The sequence below is a fragment of the Anabrus simplex genome, chromosome 1 (assembly GCF_040414725.1).
Source record: "Anabrus simplex isolate iqAnaSimp1 chromosome 1, ASM4041472v1, whole genome shotgun sequence".
Lineage (NCBI taxonomy): Eukaryota > Metazoa > Arthropoda > Insecta > Orthoptera > Tettigoniidae > Anabrus > Anabrus simplex.
Window position 1 is genome coordinate 492432428 of NC_090265.1, and position 17388 is coordinate 492449815.

The 17388-nt window shown below is 37.5% G+C and overlaps 1 protein-coding gene across 2 annotated transcripts in view; it reads right to left on the reverse strand.

The window, feature by feature from the left end:
• The window catches only part of swm (Zinc finger protein swm), a 503429-nt gene that overhangs the window by 88874 nt on the left and 397167 nt on the right, over nt 1–17388 (reverse strand). For both annotated transcript variants that reach the window (XM_067135328.2, XM_067135327.2), the window contains 2 exons: nt 15110–15190; nt 435–590 (listed from right to left, as the gene is read on the reverse strand). In XM_067135328.2, coding sequence (XP_066991429.2) covers nt 435–590; nt 15110–15190 — 237 coding nt within the window. The remainder of the gene's footprint in view (nt 1–434; nt 591–15109; nt 15191–17388) is intronic.

Consider the following 17388-nt stretch of genomic DNA (forward strand, 5'->3'; position numbering starts at 1 on the left):
GATTTTCTTCTAATGACGCAGTGCACAGTTCTCTGTGAAACGTAAAGAATTTCACCATATTTTCTTGACATGGCATAAGCCCAAAAGCCTATATCATGTCTATTTTATAGTAGTTTTGCATAAATATAACGGCATTTTAATAATCATTCTCACTGTCTTTTTTAGGTTATCAATATCTGCCCCTTATATATGACAAATACAGACACTGCAAATTTTTAAATTTATATTTACTTCGCAAATACAGGATGGAGGCTTACATGGAGGCAGGTGTTACATGGGTTACAAGTGTCAATCATAACAAAAGATATTAGTTTTCTCTCAACTGAAATTCACATTTACATAGGTACTATGCCACCAACACTTTCCACTTTTGATGGAAGGTCTTATGTTAGAAGGAAGACACTGTGACAATAGAACAGTGAAACTTCTCTTACCTGCAAGGTTTTGATGGTGGACATAAGGCTGTCACGCTGTTCTCCAGTTACACCGCCTTTTTCTAATCTTTCAATCAACTGCTTCTGTTGGACCAACTGCTTATCTAACAACTCCTGCTTTCGCTTCCGTAAGTCAGCAGTAAGTTTTATGGCTTCCTTAAAAAGAAAGGAGGAAAACAAATAATTTTCATGCATAACACTGGAAAAAGAATATTACAACTAAAGTGAATATTTTTTTTTTTTAATGCAGCTGCAGCACCTTGAAAGTAAGTAACCAACATAAAGATCCCAATCACACCAAACTATTTTGCACAGGTATTTCCTTTACACTATGCAGAAGAGTTTATATCTGTGTCAATTCCATTTGTCTTGAGGCCTCCAACTTCCTTTCTCTTTGCAGTATTTTTGACCCATGTTGTTCTTAATTCTATGCAAAATTTATATGAGCTCCTTAATTGTTTTCTATGCTGTTTTGTTTTGTTTTTATGAAATATGTTTCTTACTTGTAGTTTTAAACTTCTCTCTCTCTGTGCGCGTGTGTGTCTCTCTCTCAGGCACTTGGATACGATTCTATTAGCCATGATGATGAGAGCTTTGCAGTCTTAATTTATTTATGCACACCACCTTTGGTCAAGAGGTTGGTTACTTCTTACCACAGAAGCAAAGATCATTATGCAAGCGTATGTGTTTCTGCGTCCACTGGATGACTGCATATTATGTGTTGTGTACGGTGTGGTGACGATGATGATACGATAGGGTGAAAGCCAGTGGGTACATGGCCTAGTTCTCTTGAGTAACACCAAGGAGAGGAGTCTGCTCAAGTTTTCTCGTCTCCATCCGACAGATTAATCACCGTCAACAGTATCATATAGCTTTACTATATAAGAGCACAGTGGACAAATTTGGAATTAAATCCAGGCTTTTGGCATGCAATCTAGTCATTATAAATTGTGTACAATCATCTCTGTTAACTTTCTAATTATGAAAATGTTTTTCCTCCAACGAGACTCAAACTGGCTAACGATGACATTGGATCATGAAGATCATGATCATGGCCAGAGTTAGGAAGTAATTGAGTAAAAGTAATCAAATTACTTGTAACAATTACCTTCTTAGTCATTATTACTTGTAATGGTTACTTTTTGCAAAATGTAGTTTTTACTTGTAATTTATCTCTTGAAATAAAATAATAATTGTTACATTCTAGTAACTGAATACACTGCATGGAAGCAGAAACAGGGAAAGAAAGATAAATGATGATAAGGATAACATTTTCAGATCTACTACAGATGATCCAGTTCACCAGTTCAGGATGAAGTACGTACTTACTTCTCCAGTACTTTCAATAATATTCCAACAATGTTCTTAAAATATAACACAGGTATTCCTTCAAATGCCCCTGTAGGGTGCCTTCTTAGATCATGCAAAAATGTTCCTTTCCCCTTAAGACATCCAGGATTAGAGATGGAAATTTGAAGAATCAATTAATTTATTTACAAATTATTGACAAATTATTTGAAATGTTAAAAGTAGTCAAAAATTAAAAATGATGGAAAAAGATGATTTTGAAAATTACGAAGTATCATGTTTAGTCTCATCTAGTGATGATAGCCACTTAATGTCTCTATGCTGAAAAAACAAAAAAAACAAAAAAAAATGATGTGATATCTTTTCCTTGCAAACTTTTGTATTATTCCAGCCCAATGCAAGAAAAAGACTAACATTCTGTCAACTAATTGTAATTTTACTGATTATTTGTTGAAAAAGTAATTGGTAATACTGAGTAAAATATTTCTCAGTTCAGAATGAAAGAGAATAGAAGTGTTTGAAATGTGGCATTACAGAAGAATGCTGAAGGTGAGATGGGTAGATTGAATTACAAATGAGGACATACTGAATCGAATTGGTGAGAGGAGATTGATTTGGTGAAAATTGACCAGAAAGAGAGACATAATGATAGGACAAAGACACACACAACTTGTTCAGTTAGTTTTTGAGGGAAGTGTAGGTGGTAAAAACGGCAGGGGTATACCAAGGTATGAATATAACAAACAGATTAGAGTAAATTACAATGTAGTAGTTACCTAGAAATGAAGAGATTAGCACAGGATAGGGTGGCATGGAAAGCTACATCAAACCAGTTTATGGACTAACGACGATGACGACGAGAACAACAACAAGAACGAGAACAAATCAGGTAACTGTAATCGGGCCCAATTACTTTTTTGTTGTACTCTTCCCATCACTGATCATGGTCAACAAGGTAGGTTATAGAATTTGTTTACTCTATTCAATAACTAGCTGCTTTACTTGTCATGGACACACTAGCATTTTTACAATTGCTGAAAACAATCATAATTACTTTGGCTGAATGTTTGCCGATCAAACCCAAGATTTTCTTCACTTTTCAATCATCATCCATGACTACAACAAGTCTTTTCCTTCATGACATCATCAAAAGTCCTTCCCTGGCTGCAATATCAGTCTTGACCATATCCATCCAGGTATTTTCCTTCTATCTCTCTTTCCCAGTATACTCCGGATGTTCTCGTAGGCTCCATCCTCGTAATGTGTCTGATCCACCGTATTTTGGATGTGCCAACTCTGTTTAATGAAGATGTCTTAATCTCAGCTTCCTGCCTCACCTCCTCATTTCAAAACCTGACCAACTCTGACAAGTGAAAGCTAATATAAATGTAACCACCAGGTTAAATTTGCTGAATAACTCTCAAGCTCTAGGGAGAAGAATGTGGCAACTATTTAAGGAAGAGTGAGACCACAGTACTGGCAGCATGCCAACACTGACAATCACATTTCTTCTTTCTTTCAATTTTATGACTGCATAAGATCACTTCAGTCCATTGTCCAAGTCTCTTCGAAGGAGCTGTTTGGACCTTGGGTTCTCCTAGTACTTTTTCATGTGTTCCAATATTCATGCACTTTCTGGTGTTCGAAATATTTGTGTTGTGAGATTTTCTTGTGAGTGTGAAGTGGATGTTTGTGTCCTGCATATTTTTGTTCTATTTGTGGTGTCTTCTACTGTAAGGGCAATTTCCTTCAGATCCTTTCTTATTTCTCTGATCCATATGCAGCCTGTTGTGGTATTCTGTGAGTCAAGATAGTATCATTAAATAGTGGAGATGAGTGGCAGCAAAGTGCCAACTCCAAGGCAACCCCATAGGAAACATTAATTTGCTCTCTTACCTCAAGTTTAAGCAAAAGTATGTGTGTACCCAACAAAAATACTTTAAATTACATGGATGTTTTACAAAGGGTCTATAAATTTTACCAAAAATCAACAGAATGTTTTGGTGTTTCCGTAAACTCACAGCCCATGGAATGATTTTGAAATCATATGTACCTTAAGGCCTGATCTTGGATGGGTCGACTCTAAATCGGAGTTAAAAAAAAAAATACATCCAACTGTTTCTCGATGGTGCAACAGACAAAGAATGGATTATAAATAGTGCTTACCCCGGGGCTAGGTGCCCTAATATCCCTGGTGGGCGAGGGGGGCCCCTACTGCATACTCATTGCAAGATCTTTGTGAGCCCAGCAGCATAGTTTTGCCTCAAGTATTCCCCTGTCTGCTGCAGTTTGGTTTATGTTACAGTGGCTGCAGTGACCAGCTTCTTCTGACGGCAAACTAAAGTGCCAAGTTAGGAGGCACACTGTGTACCTTGGGTGCTACCATCTGGCAGCACAATCCTGTGACGAACGTTCTAATGGAGGCAGTCCGACTGGACGGTGTCTCACCCATCTGCTTATTTGGTGCACGATACCACTGGACTGCAACTTACCTAGCTACCTGGTTTGGACTGAAATTGAATAGAGGCTGGCGGCAAACGGACATGTCGGCAGCCACATCATCAGCTAGAACCTGTGGCCTAGCGGTGCAAACTCAATTCTATGACTGGTGTGAAAAAGTGGTGCAAGATACTTAGACCATAACTTGCCTAAGAAGGAGGGTTTGAACACTGCCTTACAAGAAAGCGAAAAGGTTCTGGATTACTGACTTTTGGGTATAAAGAATGAGTGTACATCCTTCCTGTGGAAAGAGTGGAAATAGTCGAAGCAATTTTACAACGCATTTTGAAGTATAGTATGATTATCCACGTGGACATTTATTGGTAAACCATAAACTCCAGGCTACTTAAAGGACCTCTGGTGTAGTGGCAGTTTCTTTTTGTTTATTGTTGGAAGTCAACTTAAAGAAAATTTGGTTGTTGTGAGATGACTGTCATGTATCTTCACAAATCTATACTATAGTGAGAACGTTTCCAGAAGTGATCGCCTTTCCCTCCAGTAATAGTATGATAATGGTCGAGCATGGCTCGACTTTCGGGGGGAGGAAGATGACACAGGTGTAGAATTATATATTGGAAGTGGAAAGTGTTTGTACGAGATTTTATTTGTAAATCTTGTGCTTTGGTAATATCTTCTGTATGATCTGAAGTGTGGTGATAGAATATTTTATTTGTATTCCATGTAACTACCTAACCTGTACAGTGTAAATATTTTTGTAACACATTGTATTTGTAACTAATAGATTACATTTCTATATTAACTGGAACAGTCCAGAAAGTTCGTGACACGAATTTTTGAACAGGGTGTGTTGGCCTTTGTTAGTTATGCGTTCAAGAAATATGTTCTTACTATTCTGGAAATGGAAGATTCGCGATAGTATGCATTTGAGAAAGTGATTTAAAGATTGCAAACGCAAAAAGAGTTGTGACTGGTCAATCTGGACAACTCCTGTGTTCTGACTAGCTACTCCAAGGCCAGATTTCCCTTTAAAAGGGCCTATGCAGCATTTCGTGAGAGGTCTTAAGTCTCTGAGCCGTCTTGGTCTTGGCCTGCCGAAGTTTTTGACGTCGTGAACGTCTCCTCGGTACCAGCATGGGCTACCTTAAGGGGCCCATAGATGTGCAATATTATTGCGCAATATCGGGGTTTGTGCAATAAAATTGATAGTGTGTATTTAATATTGAAGGGTTGTGCAATATATTGTATGAAATCAAGAAAGTTTGAAATATATTGCGCAAATCGCAAAATACTGTGCTGTGTGTTGGCAATATTGTGCAATATCCCATCCTCCCGCCAGCTGGTGTCAACAAGCGTTGGAGAAGGTATTGTGATGGCAGGCAAAAAAGGAGGAGAAAAGGTTCATTTTGGAGTTTATCGAAATGTACCATGGCCTTCCGGCTTTGTGGGACGCTAAGAGCAAAGCGAGGATTTCCTCATACAATTCACCATTCATGCGCAGGAAGTTTCGAAAATCATTTGGTTCCCATTTTCTCAGTTCATTGAGTAAATTTTCATGAGTGTACTTTTCTCTGTCTAGAAACCACTGTTTGGTCCTTGTGCTTCTTTTCCGTTTCTGCTTCTTTTTGGCACTTACGCCCACGGCGATCAAAACGCAGCAAAGATCAGTGTTACTCAATATAATCACCAAATAAAATACCGGCATGGACTGACTATACAGGGTGAAGCGTAATTCGCGCACTCGGGCGTCACAGCGCGACTCCTCACATGCCAGCAATAAAAAAATGTCTCTTACAAAATTTCGTCTTGCGAGTATATCCGGTAGAAAACGGACGTTGAAGAGTAGCAATCTGGCAACACTGTAACCATATGTAGGGTAACTACCGCTGTCAGCACGTTCTCGTCGTGCTATACAGTTGGTGCAGTGGGTAGAGTTTTTGGCTGGCATGCAGGAGGTCGATGGTTCGATCCTGGGTTGAGGCGCATTTTTTATTTGCTAATTTCCATCTGACATTACCTACTGTAATACAGTAAGACACCGTTTGTGAGGTGACGTATCCTGCATTTACAACATTTTGTAACGCTGAAACAACAAATACCTGGTTAGACTAATAAGAAATAGACAGCTGAAACAAACAGGTTTCACATCTAGTAGATGAAGTGCTGCGAATAAATTCACGCTCACGATGTGGAAAGGGCGCCTTTCAAAGCTGACCAATGAAAACGATTGTTCGTCCATTTCTTGGATCGTAGTATGTAAGTGCAAATGGTTTCTAGAGGACCCACTGCAATCGCTGTTGACGATTAAGATGCCAGATACCATACCACCTGGACTACATTTACGAAAGAAAAAACATACGCCTGAACCCAGGATCGACCACTCGACCTCCTGCATGGTAACCCAAAACTCTATCCACTGCACCAACTGTACAGTACGACTAGCACCTGTTGACAGGGGTAGTTATCATACATGTGGTTACAGTGTTGCCAGATTGCTACTCTTCAACGTAGTTTTTCTGCCGGATATACTTGCAAGACGAAATTTTGTAAGAGACATTTTTTTTATTGCTGGCATGTGAGGAGTCGCGCTGCGACGCCCGAGTGCGCGAATTATGCTTCACCCTGTATATTGCAAGGCATATTGTACGTCTATGACCGCTTTGACAATATATTGCACAACTATCAATATTATCTCCACACGATTCTATTTATTGCACAAACTCAATTTTTGTGCAATAATATTGTACGTCTAATGGCAGCTAACAATATATTGTACAATCCATTTTGCGCAATAATATTGCACGTCTATGGGCCCCTTTAGGGTAAGCACTGTCGTTTTCTGTTCGGTTTTAAGTTCCATTTACTTTTTGTTGGTGTATCACAGGAGTTTGCCCTAATCGCCACTCTTTTGATCATATGTTGTGAAAAGCAAGTTTTGATTTCACTCTAAAATGTAATAGTATTTTGTGTTTCCTCTTACCCTCAATATTGTATTTGTAGAATTTGATTTGTACTGAGATGTATTTGCTTAACTCTTTGAACTCAAGGCAAAGCTATTGTCTAGGAACATCTCAACTATATTTGTCAAAGAACGTCTAAGTCTTGGTAGTGTGTATCTAGATTTGGTGTACAGATGAATTTGTTCGGAAGTTAATTTGTATGGCCGATTTTGTAAATAATATTTTGAAAACAAGAGACCACTGTTGGCTTTTCTGAAAACCGCAACCTTTGCACCTCCATGGCCCCTGGTAAGGTTTTCCAGTCTCCTTTCCACGTTCCTGGTTTATTATCATCAAGTTGCCCTCAATGATATTTATCAGTGTTGTTTTCGACAGAGTTCTGCGTAGTTTATCACATGTTTTATTGTGAGTGTAGTGTCTTAGGTACCGTGTAATTGCATTTACTTTCCTCCCTTTAACTATGTTTGGTGTGGCCGCTGAAGTACCGGTTACATTTCCTATGATGAGGGGAGAAAGTCTCTTGTTTCTGTCCGCATTACAGCAACAGTACAGTGACTATACTTGTACAATTTCCCGCCATGGAACTAATAAGACCCATTAATGCATGCAATCACCTTGATTCCCAGTTTAAACTTTTCAAATACTATGGAAAAACTATTTCAGAAATGTATCCAATAAGGTGCACTTACATTATTCAAATAATGCTTTTGGATAAAACAATGGCAAATATAACCTCACGCAACGAAAGGAAAAAAAAATCATGATTCAAAGACGAGGACAAATTATGCAGGCTACCCTGTGGAAATGCTTTGTCTCTTGGATTACTGTACTGTTTCCATTTTTAGATGCCTTGTATTTGAACGGAAAGTGCCCGCCGCCCTTAAAACATCGTGGCTTTTCTAACTTTCCTGTGATGGGGGAAGGAAGTCTCTCGCTTCTGTGTGCACTGCATTACAACACAGTACAATTCCCAGCTAGCAATTCTCTCCTTTAAAACCATAAGTCCGTTTGGCCTCAGCATAAAAAAAAAAAAAAAAAAGCAGTTTCATCGGAATTGACAATATTGTTTGATGCATACGAATTGATTATATAAGCCACGCTTTTTCGCCCACTGTCGGCATCGCCAGCGTTCGCGGATTTTACCTCTCCGCACACTGCCTGCTACGTGATATTGTGGCGTTCCTTAAACTCCCGAATAAAAAATAATTATGATTCCACTCAAACTTAGCAGATATGAAGCACATTGTAGGCACGCCGAAGTGGGTGAAACTGCGGAAAGTTACCCCTGCACGTTCCGGGAGACGTGTTTTTTAATGACTCTGAGAATTCTGAATATAAATTACTGTAAATTTTTTTTTTTTTTCCAAATGTAAAGACAGTAAATATGTTGGAAGATGGTCCACCTAGTCAATGCTATTTATTTATTTACCTTTCACCTTAACATCTAGTACATGTTTCGAGAATATTATGCATTCTCATTCTCAGCTAGTGGATTAAAATTCAGTATACAATAAGACCCGACTAAAATAGGGAGGGGGGCATTAAAAATTCAAAACAATGAGTATTACAATGTAACACTTAAAAATTTGGATAGTACAAACATAGAATTAAAATCCCATTTTGTCAAGTACAAATTAAAAACACGATATAGTAATGTCTAATTAAATACAACGTCTTGTGATGATATGCATTCACAGTGTCCTTGAAGTTGCCTTGCGTAGTTCGAAAAAGTTGAGTTAGGAATGAATGAAATTGCATTAAAACTTGAAGTCCTGCCGATATCCACGGTTAATGGGTGTTAAAATGATGTCTATTTAAATTAAAATATTGGACACAGCGTCGTATAATGATGTGAATTTACGGTGTCCTAGGACGGGGTAAAAATATTAAACCTTACCAGTGTGATAATGTAAATATTATGTGTGGCATGCATGTGTTAGATAGATGTGAAGGCACCTGATGTATGGCAACTGGTTACGGAATTACATTGGGTTGCGTGGTGGAAGGAAAGAGGGGTGGAAGGAACCGCCCCTGATACTACAGTCATACTTCCCCCCTTACACGCTTGACATCATTGGGTTACCAATTTAAACAACTGATTGTCTTCTGCAATGTGTTCATTTAGGCTGTTCTCATTATCCAATTTTTGCAATTTGTATATTTCTAATTTCTCTAGGGCATTAATTTGTTTGCCTTTGCTTAATGAATGTAATAAAGTCATATCACGTTCAATATTTGTGAAATGATGGTTGCTTTCATGCATGTGTTCACACATTGCAGAGTATCTAGAATGTTTTCGTGCATTGACATGCTCTTTATACCGTACCACCACACTTCTACCTGACTGTCCGACATATTTTTTTCCGCAATCTTGGCACGACAGTTTGTATACTCCTGACTTACTGAACCTACTGTTGGTGTTTAGGCTATTTGAATTGAACAATAAATTATTATTATTATTATTATTATTATTATTATTATTATTATTATTATCTGTCCTAAAGGATACATGGATATTGTGTTTCCTAAATAGTTTAACCAAACTGTATGATTGTTTATTAATGTAAGTGAATGTAGCGAATTTCTTTCTTTCTTCCTTATTTACAAGTAGAGCGTTAGGTCTATTCACGACCTTACTCTTTATCCTATTGACATAACTTTTGGGGTAACCGTTTCTTTTGGCAATATCTTGTATAATGTTTATCTCTTTATTAAAATCATTTCTGTTTAATGGTATTCTTACTGCTCTATTGATGAAGCTGTAAAATGCCGCTTTCTTATGTTCTCCTGGGTGGTTCGAGTCTTTCCTAATAACAACATCTGTGTGTGTACTGTAGGTTTTCTAAATACTTGGTAAATCAGGTTTTAATTGTCTCTAGTTAATGTTACGTCTAGGTAGTTTAGACTTTAATTATCTTCCGACTCGATTTTAAACATTATATGTTTATCAAGGTTGTGTAATTGGTCTAACAGTTCGTTTGGCTTGAGTTCTTGTTCGTTAATAATAGCGAATGTGTCATCAACAAACCTTAACCATAAGTCTAATCCTTTTATTTTACCGACTATTTTATTAGATTCCATATGGTCCATAAATATATCTGCAAGGATACCAGACGCTGGTGATCCCATGGCCAACCCATTAACTTGTTTGTACACGTTGTTGTTGAAAGTAAAAAAGTTGTTTTCTAATATGAACTTTAATAAGTTGATGAATTCATCAATTTCTACTTTACTCAACGAACTATGTGTGTTTAAGTTGTTCTTAACAATGTTGATAGTCTCCGTGATTGGAATATTTGAATACATATCTTTCACATCAAAGCTATGGATAGTATTATATTGCGATAAAATTAAATTTTTTGTCCTATCACAAAAATCTATGGTATTGCAGAGCCTTGTATCTGCATTAAATCTGTAATGTTTCTTTAAAAACGTGTGTACAAATTTGGCCGTTTTATATGTAGGACTGTTTCTGAAGTTTCCTGGGTTCATATTTACCAAGCGTTTTGTTTCATTCGAATTCATCAAAAAATTAGTGTTAGCTAAAATTTGTTTGAAAGTCTTTTGCATGTTGTTAGTGGGGTCCTTCTTTATCTGACGGAAGTTGTCTCCCTTCAAGAAATCATTCGTTTTACTGATGTAATCATCTTTATTCATTAAAACTATAGTGTTACCCTTGTCAGCCTTCGTGACAATTATGTTATTATCTTTGATCTTCTTATTAATCTTTCGGAGATTGTTATTTGTGTGGGTATCTGCGATGGTTTTATGTTCCATTATTTTACAAATTTTATTTTTAGCCTCGAACCTCATGTTCTCTTGTTCGTCCATACGTACCTCTGCAATTGCTACTACAGATTCCGCTATCAGTTTCACTAGTTCTCTATTTTGGACAGTCTTACTCGTGTGTAGCCAGTTATGTTTGGGACCCTTACTTAAGATTTTGACTTCGTCATCATTGAAATCAACGTTGGTCAGGTTTTTGAGTGGCGGATAAAATGTGTGTGTTGTCGTGTATGTGTTGTTGTTTCGCATTTCATCTTTGGTGATGCATTTGTCTTCAATGAGCCTCTGGTATTTTCTATCTCGAATATCTTGTTTTTTTCTTTAATATTGTAAATAATGAGAGGTCAATGTTAAATTGCGCCTCCTCCCATTCCAGAGTCGAAATTTGACTAGTGATGAGTAGGTGTAATTCATAAAGCGTGTTGTTCAGCTTTGTTTTTTTAAGGTGTAAGAACCTGATTTCATCTTTAATCCACAAGTGATTTACTTTCCGCTATGTTCTCATTTCATGACGCAGCAATCTACCTCTCTTTTGTATGGAATTCAAATGTTTAGGTATAACGTTACTTTTTCTTAAGAAAGTTCAGGTCTTTTGAAATACTAAGAATTTTAACCTTGGTGTTCTTAAATTTGTTTATCATTTTTCTAGCCTGGCTGGCATAATCATTATTAATAATCTTGACCATGATGGTCGGGATTGGATCCATATTGACTTAGTAACAGTAAATATGTTGGAAGATGGTCCGCCTAGTCAATACTATTTATTTATTTATTTATTTACCTTTTACCTTAACATCTAGTACATGTTTCGAGAATATTATGCATTCTCTTCCTCAGCTAGTGGATTAAAATTCAGTATACAATAAGACCTGACTAAAATAGGGGGGGCCCCCATTAAAAATTCAAAACAATGAGTATTACAATGTAACACTTAAAAATTTGGATAGTACAAACATAGAATTAAAATCCCATTTTGTCAAGTACAAATTAAAAACACAATATAGTAATGTCTAATTAAATACAACGTCTTGTGATGATATGCATTCACAGTGTCCTTGAAGTTGCCTTGCGTAGTTCGAAAAAGTTGAGTTAGGAATGAATGAAATTGCATTAAAACTTGAAGTCCTGCCGATATCCACGGTTAATGGGTGTTAAAATGATGTCTATTTAAATTAAAATATTGGACACAGCGTCGTATAATGATGTGAATTTACGGTGTCCTAGGAATTGTAATACTATCTTGCGTAGTTCAATTGGATTTGTACAAGAATAAATGAAATTGCGTTAAAACTTGGAGTCCTGCCATTATCTGCCATTTAAATTGGTAACCCAATACCCTAATGTCAAGCGTATAAGGGGGGAAGTATGACTGTAGTATCAGGGGCGGTTCCTTCCACCCCTCTTTCCTTCCACCACGCAACCCAATGTAATTCCATAACCAGTTGCCATACAACATCAGGTGCCTTCACATCTATCTAACACATGCATGCCACACGTAATATTTACATCATCACACTGGTAAGGTTTAATATTTTCACCCCATTGTATTCTCATTTGTTCATGTCGGAGCATTTTTGTTAATTTCTATTTCATTTCCTTTTTATAGACCATTTTAACCTATTTTCAACCTGGCTGCATAATACATCTATCAACCGAAGATAATGGCAGGACAACGCAACTTCATTTATTCTTGTACAAATGCAATCGAACTACGCAAGATAGTTTTACAATTCCTAGGACACTGTAAATTCACATCATTATACGACGCTGTGTCCAATATTTTAATTTAAATAGACATCATTTTAACACCCATTAACGGTGGATATCGGCAGGACTTCAAGTTTTAATGCAATTTCATTCATTCCTAACTCAACTTTTTTGAATTACGCAAGGCAACTTCAAGGACACTGTGAATGCATATCATCACAAGACGTTGTATTTAATTAGACATTACTATATTGTGTTTTTAATTTGTACTTGACAAAATGGGATTTTAATTCTATGTTTGTACTATCCAAATTTTTAAGTGTTACATTGTAATACTCATTGTTTTGAATTTTTAATGGGGCCCCCCCTATTTTAGTCAGGTCTTATTGTATACTGAATTTTAATCCACTAGCTGAGGAAAAGAATGCATAATATTCTCGAAACATGTACTAGATGTTAAGGTGAAAGGTAAATAAATAAATAGTATTGACTAGGCGGACCATCTTCCAACATATTTACTGTTACTAAGTCAATACGGATCCAATCCCGACCATCATGGTCAAGATTATTAATAATGTAAAGACAGTTTCGAATTAAAAGTCTGAATTTCATTAACGGGACTGACACTGTTCTTCGAATTACGAATTATCCGTATTTCAAATTAAACAATTTAAATAACATGCAAAACCGTACCTCATGTTTCTGGGAACGAGAGTGCTTTGAATTATTCGAATTAGGCAAGATTTTGAATGAACCGATTTCGAATTATCGAGGTTCTACTGTAAATTGATCTCAGTGGTTGGGAGCATGTGAGGCAAATGGAGTAAGATAGGTTACCTAGGAGAATAATGAACTCAGCCATGGAGGATGAGAGAAGTAGAGGGAGACCGAGGCAGTGTGATGGTTACATTCATGTTTTTTTAAGTGATTTAATGATAAGAGGTAAGGAGTCCGGCCCCACAGTGTAGGGAGCAACGTATCCGCCTATCTCCCGGCGGCCCCGGGTTCAATTCTCGGCCGGGTCAGAGTTTTAAAATTGTAAATGATAAATAACCCTGGCCTGGGGACTGGGTGTTTGTGTCGTCCTTAATGTTCCTTTCCTCACATTCACCACACTTTACACTTCCGCCATTTACAAAATACACGCAGGTTCCTCACATATGGTGCAAGTAGGGGCAAAAGATCTTTCTAGGTCGATGCCCCGAACAAATAGCATAAAAAAAAAAAAAAGTAAGGAACTAAAAGAGGCCACAGAGCAAATTGCAAAGAGAGGATTGTAGAGGCATTTAGTGAATTTAGAGGCTTGTAGACTGAATGCTGAAATGGAAGGTGCTATTGATGTGTTGTTTTCACAGAAATGAAGTGTAACCAAGGACTGTAGCCCCCGGCCTGCCGGTGGTGGCGAGTCGAAAGCGCGCGGCCGCCGTGGTTATCCGCGTGCGGTTCCTGCGCGCCGTAGGCGGACCCCAATGAAATCCTACCGCGGTGCTCTTCATTGAGTGTCGAGGTGGGCCGGCACGTTTACTTTGAACAAATTAGAGTGCTTAAAGCAGGCCGGCTGCGCCTGAATACTGTGTGCATGGAATAATGGAATAGGACCTCGGTTCTATTTTGTTGGTTTTCGGAACCCGAGGTAATGATTAATAGGGACAGGCGGGGGCATTCGTATTGCGACGTTAGAGGCGAAATTCTTGGATCGTCGCAAGACGGACCGAAGCGAAAGCATTTGCCAAGTATGTTTTCATTAATCAAGAACGAAAGTTAGAGGTTCGAAGGCGATCAGATACCGCCCTAGTTCTAACCCTAAACGATGCCAGCTAGCGATCCGCCGAAGTTCCTCCGATGACTCGGCGGGCAGCTCCCGGGAAACCAAAGCTTTTGGGTTCCGGGGGAAGTATGGTTGCAAAGCTGAAACTTAAAGGAATTGACGGAAGGGCACCACCAGGAGTGAAGCCTGCGGCTTAATTTGACTCAACACGGGAAACCTCACCAGGCCCGGACACCGGCAATTATTGGAATGTGCATTTAATTCAGAAAGTTACATTTTTTCAAATGGATCAATGCCTACTGACATTAAAAACAAGCAAGCAGAGTAAATTAGAATTCTAGTACATGTAGTTTATGAAATCGTAGTTTGAACATTGTTTGTATATAATAATGATGATAATAATATTAATAATAATAATAAACCATAACAGGTCTTATAGTTCATGCTCCATGTTGTTTCTTCTATATGGCAAACTATTTTTAAAAGTTTGGGTGTCCCTGCTCTAGGTTGTAATGAAACAGATAGTGTCCTCCTTTGATAAGACACGGAATGAAAATGCAGTAGATTTTAAATTTAAGCATTTTTTAAAACAAAATTTGAAAATAAGCACAATATTGCTAAATGTAGAAAATAACTGCCTATTCTATACTGGCAACAGACATTACGTGTAAAGTATTATATAAACTTACTTTCCTCTTCTCCTCTTGCTTCTTTTTTAAGGTTTCTTTAACAGCCAGCATCTCTTGAGATTTCTTAATTACAGCTGCTGCCTGTGAAAAATACAAAAGATTATGTTAATTATTTATTACATGGTTCATGTTGTGGGTTACTGAAGTCACATCCTAGTTCGTGAACCATGGGCAATGGCTAAGTGGTGTATTAACCTTTTAAGCGCCGAGTTACCAGTTGACTGTGTGGTACGTCAGTGCTGAATTTTTTCATTCATATGTGGAAAAATTTTTTTTTAAAAAATGTAGAAGCCTCAATTTTTAACTTATCAGTGGGGTGATCAGCTTAAAATGTTTATAAATGTTGGTACTTTATACAAAGTAAAGATCCCAAAATAAAATTATTTGCTAAAATCTGTAGCAACTAATACATGTAACTCTTTAAAAGTACATAAGTTGATATTTTAAAATACTTTCTGAACCGGGAATGTGGTGAGAGCTTAATGTTTTCCACCAGTTGTTTGTGATACCGATTTGTTTCATCAACAACAAGCTGCACAAACTCCACTGGCAGAATAGTAAAAAAAAAAAGATTTTGAGGTTGTCAACAAACACTCTTCTAAACAAAGGAAGAAAAACACAGTGAGTTCAAAAGCTATTTCATCTTTATTTTTGTGGCGGACGGATGACTTTTCTCCACCAGACTTTCAAGTAACTGCAGACCCAGGAAGCCAAGTAGTGTTTGTTTCTCACAGATGAGCTCCACAGACATCTAAAAAAGCTCTGTAAGTTACTACCCGAAGCTATAAGCCGTGATCAAATAGTTCAACATAATGCCCAACAGATGGCAGAATGATCCAGAGTATGAGCATAATGATTAGAATAATACCAACTGGCTTGGGTTCGTTCACTTGTTCTGCCACTGCAGAGCGCTAGTTTTGTCAGCAGGTGATTGCTGAATTCATACACATGGCTATAATATGGCATACATACATCATCGTTATAAACCGTAATGTCTTTAGCGTTCAGTCTGCAAGCCTCTGTGAATTTACTAAATGTCGCCACAATTCTCTATTCGCAAGCTGCGACTTCCTTTATTGTTATAAATGTTAAAGTATGTAGCTGTTGTGTATGAATGCCTCCTACTGAAGAAAAATGCTGTTAGTAGCCTGTATTTTGTATTCACACCAGAAATCTAGGAATCCTTCTTAGTTTCTAGGAAAGAGGCTAGCCCAAGATGAATTTCAAACTAACACTGCCTGGCGCGATGGGTGGGCAGCTTCAAACCCTGACAGATTAGGTCTAATTTCGGATCCAGTTGTGCAACCTCCTGGTTTCAACTTACCCAGAAAAATTTGGTCGTCAGTTAATTGGATCAGAACTCAACATGGCAGATGCAACTTCCGGAAACACAAGTGGAAGATTATCAGCGACCCTTATTGCGACTGCTCTGACGTGCCTCAGACCGTTCAACATATTGTCACAGTGCCCACTCCGAAGATTCAGCGAGACAATAAAGGATATTCACGAGGCCAGTGATGAAGCTGTGAGTTGGATAACAAAACTGGACATTCAGCTTTAGCAGCATGCAGATATTGATGAGCTCAAATGTACAAATATTGTTTGTTTTATTACGTACTTGTTCTGTGTGTATAGATGAAACTTTTTTTTAAATCCTGTAATTGTACATATTTGTAAATAACCAAATTGTAACAATGTATCCTCATGCCATACAGAATATATATATATATATATATATATACCAGAAATGAAAACACAGAAAAGGTTATTGACCAGGGTAACTGGATTTCTACATTTGTTTTGCATGACAGTCATACTGAGTTGTTTTTATTTGCTCAACGTCGAAGTGTCTTTCTGCCTAAAGAATGTGTCGAGTTTCTTGTTATACAACATCTTCTGTTTGATAGACATTTCATCAACTACCAATGAACACAGCATCTCTGCTTTATTTCAGTGCTGACTTTCTGCAAAGAGGCGCTCCTTTACTAAGGGGGTTATTCCAGTCTCAAAATTTATATTTGCTACATAATGCAAAAGTGTTCATTTACTCGGTGTGGCAAACATATAGTTTCAATGACCTTGAGTGGAAATTCGGTGAGATATCCTTTCTTGAAATAACATTTAGCCATTCTTGACGTTGTTGCTTGTTGAGAGGTAATTATGAAACGAAATCCTATTTCCCGATCGGTTTCTCTGTTAAGTAAAAGCATGCAGTAGTAAACTTTATTAGTTATTATGTATATAAACATTAAAACGGTCCATGAACAATGAAACAAACC